Genomic DNA, 13,590 nt, shown 5'->3' on the forward strand with positions numbered 1-13,590 from the left:
ACAGTATTTCTTATCATTATTAAGTACTGAAACAACAATTATCCATCTGATAGAATGTCTGTGGTTCCTTCTCTAATATCTCCCTTTATTTAACTTCATTCATAGTGTTCTCCAGGCTATCAGAAAAACTGTGTGCGACTGGGAAGGGGCGCGAGAACCTCCCAACGATCCCTGTCTTCGAGGAGAAAAGGACCCGAAAGGCGGTTTTGACATCAAGGTGCCTCGTCGGGCAGTGGGACCCTCCAGCACACAGGTAGGAAACACAGGAAAAAGACATGTTGCTTTCATCAGCTCATCGATAAAAGTCTTCCATGTTTCTATCAAGTCTTCATTGGCTTCCGGTCAAATTTTGCTTCGAGTTTAAAAAGTATATCGCTGAATTGTTTTGCCCCTACACTTTAGGGCGCACCCTTCGATCTTCAGGCCAGGGTCTCCTAAAGATCCCCGAAACAATTTGTTATGACTATAACTTCTGTTCCCTGAAGGAGAGGAACAAGGTACAACACATATAGTATAGGATATCACGCCCCTGTGTTGCCGACTGAAGACACCTCTAAACACGCCTTTTAAGGCAGATGATCTGTGATGACGTATGTGAGGCTCCGCCTGCGTAATAAATATGGCTGTCATCACAGTCATCCCTCAGTTCAGTAGCCGCTCTTCACACAAAAAGTGTTGTACCTCACTCCTCTCCTTCAGGGAACAGAAGTTATAGTCATAACATTTTGTTCCCTTTCAGTCGACTCACTCAGCACAACGCCTTTAGTATGGGACGTGTATTCACACCCCGCAGAGCAGCTATGAACCAGAATCAAACCTACAACACTTCTAGTGCATGCTAGGCCCAGTAGAAAGAACCGAATGGGCCACCGAAGGGGCCGTTACATCTAGAAGGTAAAACTTAACAAAAGTGTGACAACAGATGTCACCTAAAGATACCCCTTTAAACAAAGCCCATGATGTAGACGTGCCCTTGTTTGAATGTGCTCTCACACCATGAGGTAACTGAAGACCCCTGCTGTTGTAGGCCATGGAGATAGCCTCCACAATCCAGTGAGAAAGCCGCTGTTTGGACAGGGCTTTACCCTTGGCTGGATTAGCAAAACAGACAAACAGCTGGTTACACAAACACACACTCTGAGTGTGGTCTATGTATTCATGGGGAGCACGTACAGGACACAGGGAATGTAACCTCCCTTGCTCCTCAGACGCAAAAGAAAGAGGGCAAAAGCTCATTAGCTCAAAAGCCATGCAGCTATGGGCTGAAGGGAAGCACAGATCAGGCATGAAGGTCGCCCACTTGCTACGCGGAGGTCAGAGCGAGGAGTAGTGCAGTCTTATCTGAGATAAATGTAATATCCAGTAACTCAATAGGCTCAAATGGGGAACCACAGAGAGCATCCAGCACTACAGTTAAATCCCATGAGCCCAACTACCAGCGGGAACTTCAACCAAAGGCTCCTCACCCTCAGACCAAGCCGGGTCCCTTGACTCGGAGATGAGAGGGTACAGCACGACCAGCACTTTTTCCACAAAGGTAACCCGCTTATCCAGGGTTAAATGCCGGAGCTGGCGACAAAACGCACAGTACTTGGGCTCAGTCAACGCTCTCCTGGCGTGGACTATCTCCAGGAAGACGGGACATGCTTCGTGCTGGTCCTTGTCGTGCAAAGAGAAGCCACACCCCTGAGGACATTAGCGAACAGAAGACTTCTTCTTCTCTTTAGCTTTCGTGCTCATCCCGAAACACGGAAGCTTAAAGACTCAGAATTAGCACTCCGCGGGCAGCAGTTGCTAACACCAAGAGGGGCAGTTAAACTAACTCCAAGTAGGCAGTAGCCAAAGCAGAGACAGAGCTAACTAGCAGCAGCTTGTTAGCAGCATGCAGGTGGAGCCTTACATACGTCATCACAGATCATCTGCCTCCAAAGGCGTGATTAGAGATGTCTTCAGTAGGGCTGGGCGATATGGCCTTTTATAAATACCGCGATATTTTTAGGCCATGTCACGATACACGATATATATCTCGATATTTTGCATTACCCTTGAATTAACACTTTGATGCACAAAATCACACCAGTATGATGATTCTATATGTCTACATTAAAACATTCTTGATCATACTGCATTAATATATGCCAATTTTAAACTTTCATGCAAAAAAGGGGATATCACAACTAAGTCAAAGTTGACATAACTGTATTTATTAAACAGTGAGTGGCTCAAACATAAAATTGTCAACAGAAAGTGCACGTTCTGTGCAAAATTGTCACAGAGACATTTCAAAACAAGACATTAGTGCAGGATGCAACTCACATGGCATTTCAAAACACAAAATTAAAGTGCACTTTTTGTACATAATGCCACTACAATATTTTAAAACAAATAGTGCCCTTTTGTGCATGTTGTCATTAAGATGACATTTCAAAACAACACTAAATTTAAGTGCACCTTTTGTGCATAATGCCACTAAGATATTTAAAAAAAAAAAAAAAAAAAAAATCAAAACAAAAAAAAAAAAAAAGTCCGCGAGTTTAACGGTATGGTCATTTTCAACACCGCACAGACTACAAGCTGCGATATATCGAGTATATTCGATATATCGCCCAGCTCTAGTCTTCAGTAGTAGTAGTATGTGATATCCCATACTATGTGTTGTACTGAGTGAATCGACTGAAAGGGAACTCATTTTAAAACCTGGGGAGACCTGGCGTTCCAGGCTGTAGCCCCCAGACTCTGGGATTACTTTCACCTGTCCCTCCGTGAACTCGACTGTGTGGACTCTTTTAAAACGCATTTGAAGACTTTGCTTTTCAGAAAAGCTTTTGGTTAATGGATTTCTAACTTTCCATTTTATGATGTTGCTCCTGCTGTTTTAATCCACCTACGTTTTGTACAGCACTTTGTGATTTTTTATCTGTGAAAAGCGCTTTATAAATAAAATTCACTTACTTACTTACTTTAGTCAGTCAGTTTTCTTAACTATAGTGTCTTACCTGGGAAATATTTAGTAAAAGACTCATTAACCTGGAGTTGAGATACACAGCAGAATCATCTGGAGCAGATACTGCTCGGAAAAAAATATCCCTGATTTACAAAATGTAGACTCCAGGACTAAAAGTGTGGAGGTGGAATAGATGGGAGGACGTGTTACATCTAACACAGATCAGAGGGTGATAAGTGGCTGCAGATTACTTTGAGAAATCCTGTTCGTTCTGGAATGAGAAACAAAGCTTTCACAAAAAAATACATCATTGGTTTGTGAGCTTTGTATCATTTTTACCTTCATTTAACCACGAGTGTTTATATGTGTAATTCATTTTCATTCTGTTTTGTTTTATTTTGAAATTAGTTCTGTTCTTATTTGAAAATATTAATTATTATTTTATGTAACATATCTTGTGTTGCATTTTCTAAATCTTTGAATATATTGACTTCTCTGCTCCTGTTTATCTTCGACCTTCCTCCTCAGCTGTACATGGTGCGCACCATGCTGGAGTCGCTGATTGCAGATAAAAGTGGGTCCAAGAAGACTCTCCGCAGCAGCCTGGATGGACCCATAGTGGTGGCCATAGAGGACTTCCACAAGCATTCTTTCTTCTTTACTCACCTGCTGAATTTCAGTGGTGAGCTCTTGATCTTATTGGTCTGTTTTTGATCGTCTGAAGTTGATGTAATACCTCCGTTTGTACCGTGGGTTTTGCAGAGGCCCTGCAGCAGTGCTGTGACCTGTCCCAGCTGTGGTTCAGAGAGTTCTTCCTGGAGCTGACCATGGGTCGTAGAATTCAGTTCCCCATTGAGATGTCCATGCCCTGGATTCTCACCGATCACATCCTGGAGACCAAGGAGCCTTCCATGATGGAGTAAGACCAGTAGGAACACGTCTTGGTTGAGTTTGTTTTTTAGAGCTCAAGGGTGTAACTGCACTTCTTCTTTCCTCAGGTATGTGCTGTATCCTCTAGATTTATATAACGACAGTGGCTACTATGCCCTCACTAAGTTCAAGAAGCAGTTCCTTTATGATGAGATTGAGGCTGAGGTAAGATTTAAAGGATCACTCAGATCAGTCTTCTTTTTCTCTTCAGTAAAGTAGCTTCATTTAGCTTTTCTTGTCCTCAGGTAAACCTCTGCTTTGATCAGTTTGTCTACAAGCTAGCAGACCAGATATTTGCCTATTACAAAGCAATGGCTGGAAGGTAGAGACTGGGATTTCCACCTTTTGTCAACTTATGGTATTTTTAAAAATGTTTTCTCACACCTTCAGCTCAACACTTTGTCGTTTTCCACACAGTGTCCTCCTGGATAAGCGCTTCAGAGCAGAGTGTAAAAACTATGGTGTGATCATCCCGTACCCACCCTCAAACCGCTACGAGACACTGCTGAAACAAAGACACGTTCAGGTATAGGATAGATTCCTATCATGAGCTTTAATAAGGTGACCATAAGTTCAAAATTTACCCGGACATGTCTTCTTTCTTGTCCAGACCGATTTTCCCAGGGACCCTGAATGCATCTCGGGGAACACATTAATTTAAAAGACCGTAACTCCGCTAATATTTGCTCTCACTGAAAAATTGCACCAGTTTCTGAAAGCTAAGGAATTGCTTTTTACAGCCAATCTTATATAATTACAGCACTCTTACTCTCATGTGATGGAATCATTAATTATACTGCTTTGTTTTGACAAAATCTTCAGACACCGGTGGATTTAATAAAAAAAAGAACCCTCCTGGATTATAAAATTTCCATGGAGGCTCAGAGGAACATATCATATAGGAAGTTAAGGAAGTTATTTAATGTTCTGTAAACCTTGGGGTTTTCTGTTTCTTATAGTTTTAATTTCTAGAAGGATATGTTTCTCATTGTTTCAATGATTGAGAGATTTTAAGAAGGTTTATATGCCATTTTTCAAAGACAGATTGTTATAATGCATAATAAAGGTATTGACTTGAGTCACCACTGATTTCAGATTGTTTTTATGTTTTTGTTATAAGAGATGATTTAATTTTTAAACTTTATGGACAATAACTTATTAATCTATTTTGCCGTTACAAGGTAGATTGAAGAAAACGATGAGTACTTTAAGTACTTTTGAGGCCCAAGTCTCCTCTTTTTTGGAAATCAAACTCTGGTCACCCGAGCTTTAAGATACGTTTGAATATGTTCACTGCATTGTTTTCCTGTGGTTGGCTGCAGTTGCTCGGGCGCTCCATCGATCTGAACCGCCTGATCACCCAGAGGATCTCCGCAGCAATGTACAAGTCTCTGGATCACGCCATCAGTCGCTTTGAAAGCGAGGACCTCACCTCCATAGTGGTAGGGTCACTCAGCAGTTAATGGAAGTTATTGCCCTGTGTTACAGATGTATCTCAATTAGAGCGGCCGATATGAAGCAAAAATATTATTTCAATATTTTTTCTTAAAATGGTGATATATGATCTAAATCTCGACAATTTAAATTTTTAAAAGTCTTATCAGGAAGACAATTCAGGGTTAAAATTGCTGATGCAAAATGTCACATTGGCTAAAATAACATCACAATGCTTTAAGTAAATAATAAAATAACTTGTGCATGTATCACAAACGTGGGCAACTAAATGACACAAACGGACAGCAAAAAATACACAAAATGACTACAAAAACACAAATTAACAGAGGTGTACACAAAATAACAACACAAATACTTAATAAGACAACAAAATACACAAAAAGAGGAAAAAATGTACAAAGGTACAACAAAATTACACTAAAATTGACATATAAATGTAGAAATACACAAAAGAACAACTAAAAGAGACAAAAATGCACAATGGGACAACAGAAATACATAAAAGAACAAAAATTAACCAAAGGACAACAAAAGACACAAAAGGAGAGAAATTACACAATTGGATGACAAAGATCCAATAACAACATGCATACCAAAAAATACACAGAATTACTCAGAAAGACATTCAAAATTACTGAAAAATACACAAAAGAACACCGAAAATACATAGTGACAACAAAATACACTAAACGAGAAAAAAAAAATGGGACTGGGACATTTATTAACAAACAGCTGCACAATATGTGTCACTTTTGGCTTTTTCTACTATAAGGGACAGCACGTGTGAGTGAGTTCTGTAGTGTGGCTTGTTTAAGGGAAGTTCTGGGTTAGGATGCACTCAGTGATCCATCGAACTGTGCTTTTCATGCTGTTCTGAGAAGTAGTGAAAGCAGTGAATCCTAAAATAAGTATTAGAAAATAAAAACATATCACTATAGGCGATATTGTAGTATTCTATATCTCCAAAATAGAAAACTCGATTTCACAGCCCTGATCTCAATCGACTGTTGTTCCTGGTCTCTGGCAGGAGTTGGAGTGGCTGCTGGAGATCAACAGACTAACCCATCGTCTCTTGTGTAAACACATGACATTGGACAGCTTTGACGCCATGTTCCGTGAAGCCAACCACAACGTGTCGGCTCCCTACGGGCGAATCACACTCCACGTCTTCTGGGAGCTCAACTTTGATTTCCTCCCTAACTACTGCTACAATGGCTCCACAAATCGGTCCGTTTCATGATTACAAATTAACCATTTATGTTTGTTTTCAATTCTATTTAGTGGAATATGTTTTTTTTTTTTGTTTTAGCTTTGTCCGTACTGCCATTCCATTCACCCAAGAGCCTCAAAGAGACAAGCCAGCCAATGTGCAGCCTTATTACCTGTATGGGTCCAAGGTATGGAGCCAATGGTGTTGGCACAGTATAAACATAAATCAGTCATCCAGACACCCACATCCTTCAGGTTCACACACGCAGACACACACTTTCACTTCTATGGCAAATTAATCTTTCTCTTTTTGTTCTCAGCCTCTGAACATTGCCTACTCGCACATATACAGCTCGTACAGGAACTTTGTTGGCCCGCCTCACTTTAAGACCATCTGCCGCCTCCTTGGTTACCAAGGCATCGCCGTTGTGATGGAGGAGCTGCTCAAGATTGTCAAGAGCCTGGTATTTGTCTTCATTTCCCCACACCCACCAATTCTCAGACTCTCTATTCTCTTTTCCGTCCTCTGCCCTCTGCACCCCTCGTCCCGCTGGGATTAATTCATCTTCTCTGTCACTTTGCAGCTGCAGGGCACCATCCTGCAGTACGTAAAAACCCTGATAGAAGTCATGCCCAAGATCTGCCGCCTTCCGCGCCACGAGTACGGCTCCCCAGGTGAGCCCATAGGCCCCACCTACAATGGCCTGTGTGTGCATGTGCTTTCACTTGTTGTCATTTTAAAACTAAAAATTTGGTTCAAGACTAAATACAAACAAAGCAGCAGCAACAAAAAACCAATTTAAGTCATATATCATTATTAAGTATAAGAAAGAAGAGCAACAATTTAACCTAGGACTGCAATAATAAATAATATGTATATAATGGTATAAAATATATTAATACTTACTCAATAAACATAATAAAACGTACATATTGGGATAGAGTATATTATTAATTTGAATATTGTCACACTATATTTTGTATTTCATTTGTAATTGACAAAAAGTGTGTAGTAAATATTAAATAGTATAATATTAATATTATGTACATGTCATAAATATGTTTGATGTGCATGTATAAACTACTAATATATATTGAATGTATATTGTAAAAATAGTAATGTTAGTTTCCTAATGATTTTTTTGTGATATTATCTAGAGAGCCATGTTTTGTTTTTGTGATAGGGTAGGTGTGTATAAGTTTTTGCTTCAACCCTTTCAGCTGATTAGTTAGATAACTGAGTGCTTGTTCTGTTTTTTGTTTTTTTTTTGAAGACTACCAAAATCAAATTCAAAATTTTAAAACAAAAAATCCAATTCAAACAAGGTCGAATGAGTAAAAAAGTAAATAAGACATACCAATTAAATTAAACTATAAATGTTAGCTCATACCATAACATTTTCAAACAAAATCATCTTGAATTTCGTCGACTAAAAGTAGAATTCTGACTAAAACGAAAATGACGTCAAAATGAACATTCTTTAGTGTGACCAAAGCATGTCACATTATAAAAGTACTTCTCTGCGCTTTTTTTAATCAATATCTCGTGCTAAGTAGTTAAACATAAAACTTCTAATGGGAGATAACTCAATTATTTAATTCCATATATTCACAGCTGTGACTACGTGTCGCAGCTCTGCACACACTCTTATTTTATATGATACTATTTTAAAATTGTCGATAAATGATGATTTTGTATGCACTGATCAGAGAAGATGAGGCTAATTAATTATTCCCATGCCTGCTGCTTTAATATATTAGTTATTTGAACTCATTCAGTGCCAGCCATTTTCAGATTTTCTACCCCCCTCAGTGCCAGCCGTTTTTGAGAATTTTGACTGATTTTTAAAGACCCACAGAATATTTTGTACTATCACTAGCTAAAATCTGAAAGATTGAAGCCTCTACTTTCATCAAAAAAAAAAAAAAATTGTTTCTGGCTCGTTTCGTTCTTTTGTAATCAGCCGTTGAATAGAGCAAGTTTTACACAAATCTTCAGTTTCAGAGCAAAAAGCTGAGAAAAAAGCCTGTTTGTAAAAAACCCTGTCAGTGACTTTAAAGCTATTTTTTTTTTGCTTTAGTGACAACTTTAACATTTGAACATTGTTTCCTTATATAAAACAAAAAAAAAAAAACACTGAGACAGGCTTTTGATGGCAAAATTATTATTATTTTGCTATCTGGGTCAGAGTTGAACGGATTTCTTACTGTATTTTGGCGTTCCTCCAACTTTTTCTCCCGTCAGTCTGCACACACGCAACTTCCTCTTTCTTCCGGACATGCAGAGTGTCACTGTGTTCCCCATTTTTTTTATCGTTTTATCTCACCATCGCACACTATCCATGAGTTCCATACATGCTCTGGTTGAGTGTGCGCTGCTGGGAACGTCAATTCCCGTACGTAACGCCATTTTCTGTCTCATAAACTCCTTTCCTCTCTCCCTCTGAGCTCTGCTGAGCATGGATGATTTCTCATCCAAAGGTGTGCTGCTACCTCCTACATGTCACCTATTATTTTGCTATCTGGCTCACAGGCTGGGGGTATTTTGTACCCCCCCTCCCCCTCCTCCCGACACGTAGCGATGACCCGTTTGGTCCGGTTAGTTGATGGTTTTATCTCACGATCACAACATTATCAGTAATCTACTCATGTCCACACATTTTCTGTGTTATTATGTGGAGCTGTGAGCTGCTGGATATGTCACAATATAACTCCGTAGCGCCATAATATCCCTCGTTCCTGCTTCTTCCTTGTGGGTAGCATCAGTGGCTAATCTCTCATCTAAAGGTGCACTGCTGTCATCTTCAGGGCACAGTTGGTCACTACAAAACCTGCAGTTTAGATATTGATGAGGGACCTCCGCCAGGTTGGTTTCTAGTAATCCCCGTGAAAAAACGCAAATGACGAGTTATCTCGTCAGTAGCACTGAGTGAGTTAAGAAAAGTCTCCCAAACCGTTGCTAAGCAAATCCATCCATGGTCAGATTAGCAAAGTGCGTCTACTGTCTAAAGTTTAAGACACAGGAAACTGTAAGGAATACATTGCATTTAGTGTTTTAAACAAATACCAACACAGCATGTAACAACACAGTCATTTCTAAAGCATATTCTTGTGTATTATTCAGGTGTAATCAGGTCTTTGGACCCATGCCGTGGGTACAGATTTGCACGAGTCAGGAGCCATACTGTAAATGTCAGTGATCTGGAGATTACTGATGTTCTGTACTTCTTTACTTAGCATCCTGCCTGTAATCTAACGGTCGGCGGTTAATAATCTTTGTGACTTCTACTTGGAAGGCCTGATGCTCCCGTTAAATGAAGCTTATGACAGCTGGGCAGACCCGCTGACACCATCCTGAGTCATTATGGCATTAATAAATGATGGAATACTAATGACGTGAGGTGTAAGATGTCTCATCTGCACTACTTTTAGATTATAGCAGAATATAGATTTAAATGTGTCTTTTATTTATTTATTTACAAAACCTGACTGTTTATATCATTCAATTTTGTTTATATTGAAGTCCGTTTTGTAAAAAAGGGGAGTCCTAAGAAGCGCAAGTGCTTATTTATGTACAGGGACCCACAGTTAAAATACAAATGCATTCAAATTACAGAACAACAGAATTACAAAAGAAAAACTAAATATAACAAAATTCACCCACCCACCAACCAGATCACATTCACAAAAGGAAGCCTGTGAAATTCACTCATCCAGTCTCTACACATCACAATATTCAAATCAGATTTACATTATATCTTCAGGTTTACAAGATATCTGATACATTCAAGGGCCAGACCAAAATGCGACCAATGTGAATAATTGGGTTGTATTATATATAACATAGCAATAAACTTTGCTTAAAAAGCTTTTTAAACATGACAATAAAAGTGGGTATATTTCAGTTTTTTTATTCTTGCCCTTCCAGGAATCTTGGAGTTCTTCCATCATCAGCTCAAGGATATCATTGAGTACGCTGAGTTGAAAACAGATGTTTTCCAGAGCTTGAGGGAGGTTGGAAACGCCATCCTCTTCTGCCTGCTCATCGAGCAAGCTCTGGTAGGTCATCACGTTACAGTGTTTTCACTTCTCTAGTCATTACTCATCTTTTTTGGGGTCAATTTTTGTTTTTTTCCTCCTAATATTGTTCTTTATTGTAATATCTCTGTGTGAGCCTGAGCGTTCTTGTTTAATCTGTGATTCTGATTCTCTCCTTTGACTGTATTTATTAACCATTGATTGTTTTTTTTTCTGAAATGCAACTCTTATTTTTTATTACACGCTGGCAACTACCACAGGTGGTAAGGATTTAGGGTCTTGTCGTTGCTATGGAAATAATGCACGGACCTGATATTTACTTTCTTGTTGGTTTTGCCTGCTGTAGTTTTCTTTAGTTTCACTTATAATCTGTCATGGAAGCAAAAGGATAAAGATGATATTTTTGAACCCAAAAAGGGGGGGAGGCGATTTGTTAACTTTTAGCAAACATTATGATTGGATTTGTAGAATATTTTCCTTCTTTTGTTTTTGTGTATTTAGAGTTTTTGAAATAAAATACAAACAATTAGTCCCGTCCTGTCTTCCATGAAGAGGTGATGTATATTTCTAGTTGTTGGTAGAGTTTTTGTTTTACATCTGCACACCAGTGTTCATTTTGATTTTGATTCAGTCATAGTCTTTTGACTAAAATTCAACTTTGTCTTAGACAAAATGTTTCTATTTCAGTTATAGTCTAGTTTTAGTCAACTAAATCTGTTGTCGGCTCGGATATAAAGCACAAGAGTTAATGTATTTAGAAGAAAAAAAAGATTAAATTCCCATTGATCAACCTGATAATAGTAGATATGTATTCATGTTTGTAAATACACACAGACAGATTTGATGTGATTAATGCGTAATGATCACATGACTTTTGATTGGATTTTGTCGCCTGTGACAAATTGACAGTTTTTGTTTTCATTAGTCGACAAAAATATAGATGTAGTCTAGTTATTGTCACTAAAAAAATTTTTTTTAATCGACGTAATCTATGACGATTATTTTTAGTCAACAAAATCAACACTGCTGCACATTGATCTGTTAGTCAGTCTGATTTTGAACAGTTTGTTTTGCCTGCCTGTATTTAGGATTAACACTGCTCTTACATTCTCTGTGTGTGTGCACGCGTGCGTGTGTGCATGGGAAAAAAAGGCAGTTGTGTGCATATTTGCATTGACTCCCTGTGTGTGTGCGTGTGTTCCTGTCGATCATTGCATGGCTTCCTCTTCTCGTCTACCTCTAACTAACTGGGCTGTTAACATGCTGCTTTTCCGTTTCAATTTTGGTTTGTTGACTTGAATGACAATCACCATGACAACCATCCCGAAAAAAAAAAATACATAATTCAAATTGAAAACACTGAAACTGAAAACGCAAAGTCCGATTAAATATCTATATCGTAACAGTGACCTGTCGTATTTATCTTAATGATTTCAGCCTTATTGCGCACACACATACACCCACACACACTATCACGCTGTTTCCTGCTGCACAGGCTGAAGATGTTTTTTTTTAGTAATCCATCAGCAATAAGATGACTATTGATCTGAGTCATTAAAGTGACTAGACACTCATTGAAGTGAGTGTCTAGTCTGTCAGACCAAATCCAGCATTTGAAAGCGCGGCTCCTGGCCCTTCTGCATGCTTTAGACGTGTGCCTCCAATCAAAGAGGAGGATGTTCCTCACAACCAATGTCTGGTTTTGTGTGTGTTTTCTTTCTGGAATCTTTAGTCCCAGGAGGAGGTGTGTGACCTGCTCCATGCCGCACCGTTTCAGAATATTCTGCCCAGAGTTTACATCAAAGGTACAGACTTGTGTAGTGTGTAAAAGTCCCTTTGTATTGTCTTGTCTCATTAGTGCAGTGCTTTTCAAAGTGTGCGGCGCGCCCCCTAATGGGGGAACAGAGGTATGACTGGTGGCAAATAAAGACTGGTGACAATAAAGATCATTAACACGAAATAAAATGCCTACACACAAATAAAGTCATAATAAACAGCCTAAATATGTAGCATGAATTAAGAAGAGCATTCAATTATTAGACTGCATTAGATACTGTATGGACCAAGGACAAAATGTAATGTGGAACTAAAATGCAGTTGATTAATTTAAATTATTTTTTGAGTTTTTATTGATTCATGAAATATGTTACTTGCATTATGAAACATGATTTTACTTTTTCCCTGTTTTTTATTTGATACATGCACTAAATTTCCTGATTTGTTTTTTTTTTTAGCACATATTGCAAGCAATGTTTCATTATTACCTGCATTTTTGACTGCCACACTTTTAACTCATTCACTGCCAGCCATTTTCAGAGCAGCCAACCCCATACTGCCAGGCATTTTAGATGATTTTCACTGATCTCTCAAGACCCACAGAATATTTTGTACTAAGACAATCTGAAATCTAAAACCAGATTCTGAAAGATTAGACTGTACTTTCATCAGAATTTATTTTTTTTGTTATTACGTAATCAGCAGTTGAATAGAGGCAAGTTTCACCCAAATCGCCAGTTTGTGACAAAACGCTGAGAAAAACGGCTTTTTCTGAAAAAACCTATTAGTGACTTTGAAGCAATTTTTTTTTTTGCTTTAGGGACACCTCAAAATTGGTTTCCTTCTATAAAACTACAAAAACAACACTGAGACGAGTCTTTTGATGGCAAAATTATTATTATTTTGTTATCTAGGTCAGAGTTGAATGGATTTCTTACTGTATTTTGGCCGTCCTCCTAGTCTCTCCCCCCGTCATTCTCCCCACACGCAATTTTCTCCTTCTCCTGGACATGTCGAGTGTCACCACTTGCCCCGTTTTTTTAATCATTTTCTCTCACCATCGCGACACTCTCAATAGTCCACTTAGTTCCACACATGCTTTGGTCGAGTGTGTGCTGCTGTGAGCTGGTGGGAACTTCAGCATCAACTCTCGTAGCACCATTTTGTGTCTCATAAACTCTTTTCCTCTCCCTCTGAGCTCTGCCCATCATGGGTGATCTCTCATCCAAAGGTGCGCT

The 13,590-nt window shown here is 38.8% G+C and overlaps 1 protein-coding gene across 3 annotated transcripts in view; it reads left to right on the top strand.

Moving 5' to 3' along the window:
* cyfip2 (cytoplasmic FMR1 interacting protein 2) overlaps window positions 1–13,590 on the top strand; it is a 42,146-nt gene that overhangs the window by 25,045 nt on the left and 3,511 nt on the right. The window contains exons 14-26 of one of the 3 annotated variants that reach the window (XM_028459386.1): window positions 106–253; window positions 3,473–3,626; window positions 3,707–3,863; window positions 3,943–4,039; window positions 4,120–4,196; window positions 4,292–4,400; window positions 5,197–5,316; window positions 6,357–6,556; window positions 6,639–6,726; window positions 6,859–7,002; window positions 7,123–7,213; window positions 10,467–10,599; window positions 12,308–12,381. In XM_028459386.1, the coding sequence (XP_028315187.1) occupies window positions 106–253; window positions 3,473–3,626; window positions 3,707–3,863; window positions 3,943–4,039; window positions 4,120–4,196; window positions 4,292–4,400; window positions 5,197–5,316; window positions 6,357–6,556; window positions 6,639–6,726; window positions 6,859–7,002; window positions 7,123–7,213; window positions 10,467–10,599; window positions 12,308–12,381 (1,592 nt within the window). Of the gene's footprint in view, window positions 1–105; window positions 254–3,472; window positions 3,627–3,706; window positions 3,864–3,942; window positions 4,040–4,119; window positions 4,197–4,291; window positions 4,401–5,196; window positions 5,317–6,356; window positions 6,557–6,638; window positions 6,727–6,858; window positions 7,003–7,122; window positions 7,214–10,466; window positions 10,600–10,836; window positions 11,010–12,307; window positions 12,382–13,590 lie in introns of those variants that run through there. The other 2 variants (XM_028459385.1, XM_028459387.1) reach the window with 2 other exon arrangements.

This window comes from Gouania willdenowi, chromosome 10 (genome assembly GCF_900634775.1).
Source record: "Gouania willdenowi chromosome 10, fGouWil2.1, whole genome shotgun sequence".
NCBI classification, from domain to species: domain Eukaryota; kingdom Metazoa; phylum Chordata; class Actinopteri; order Blenniiformes; family Gobiesocidae; genus Gouania; species Gouania willdenowi.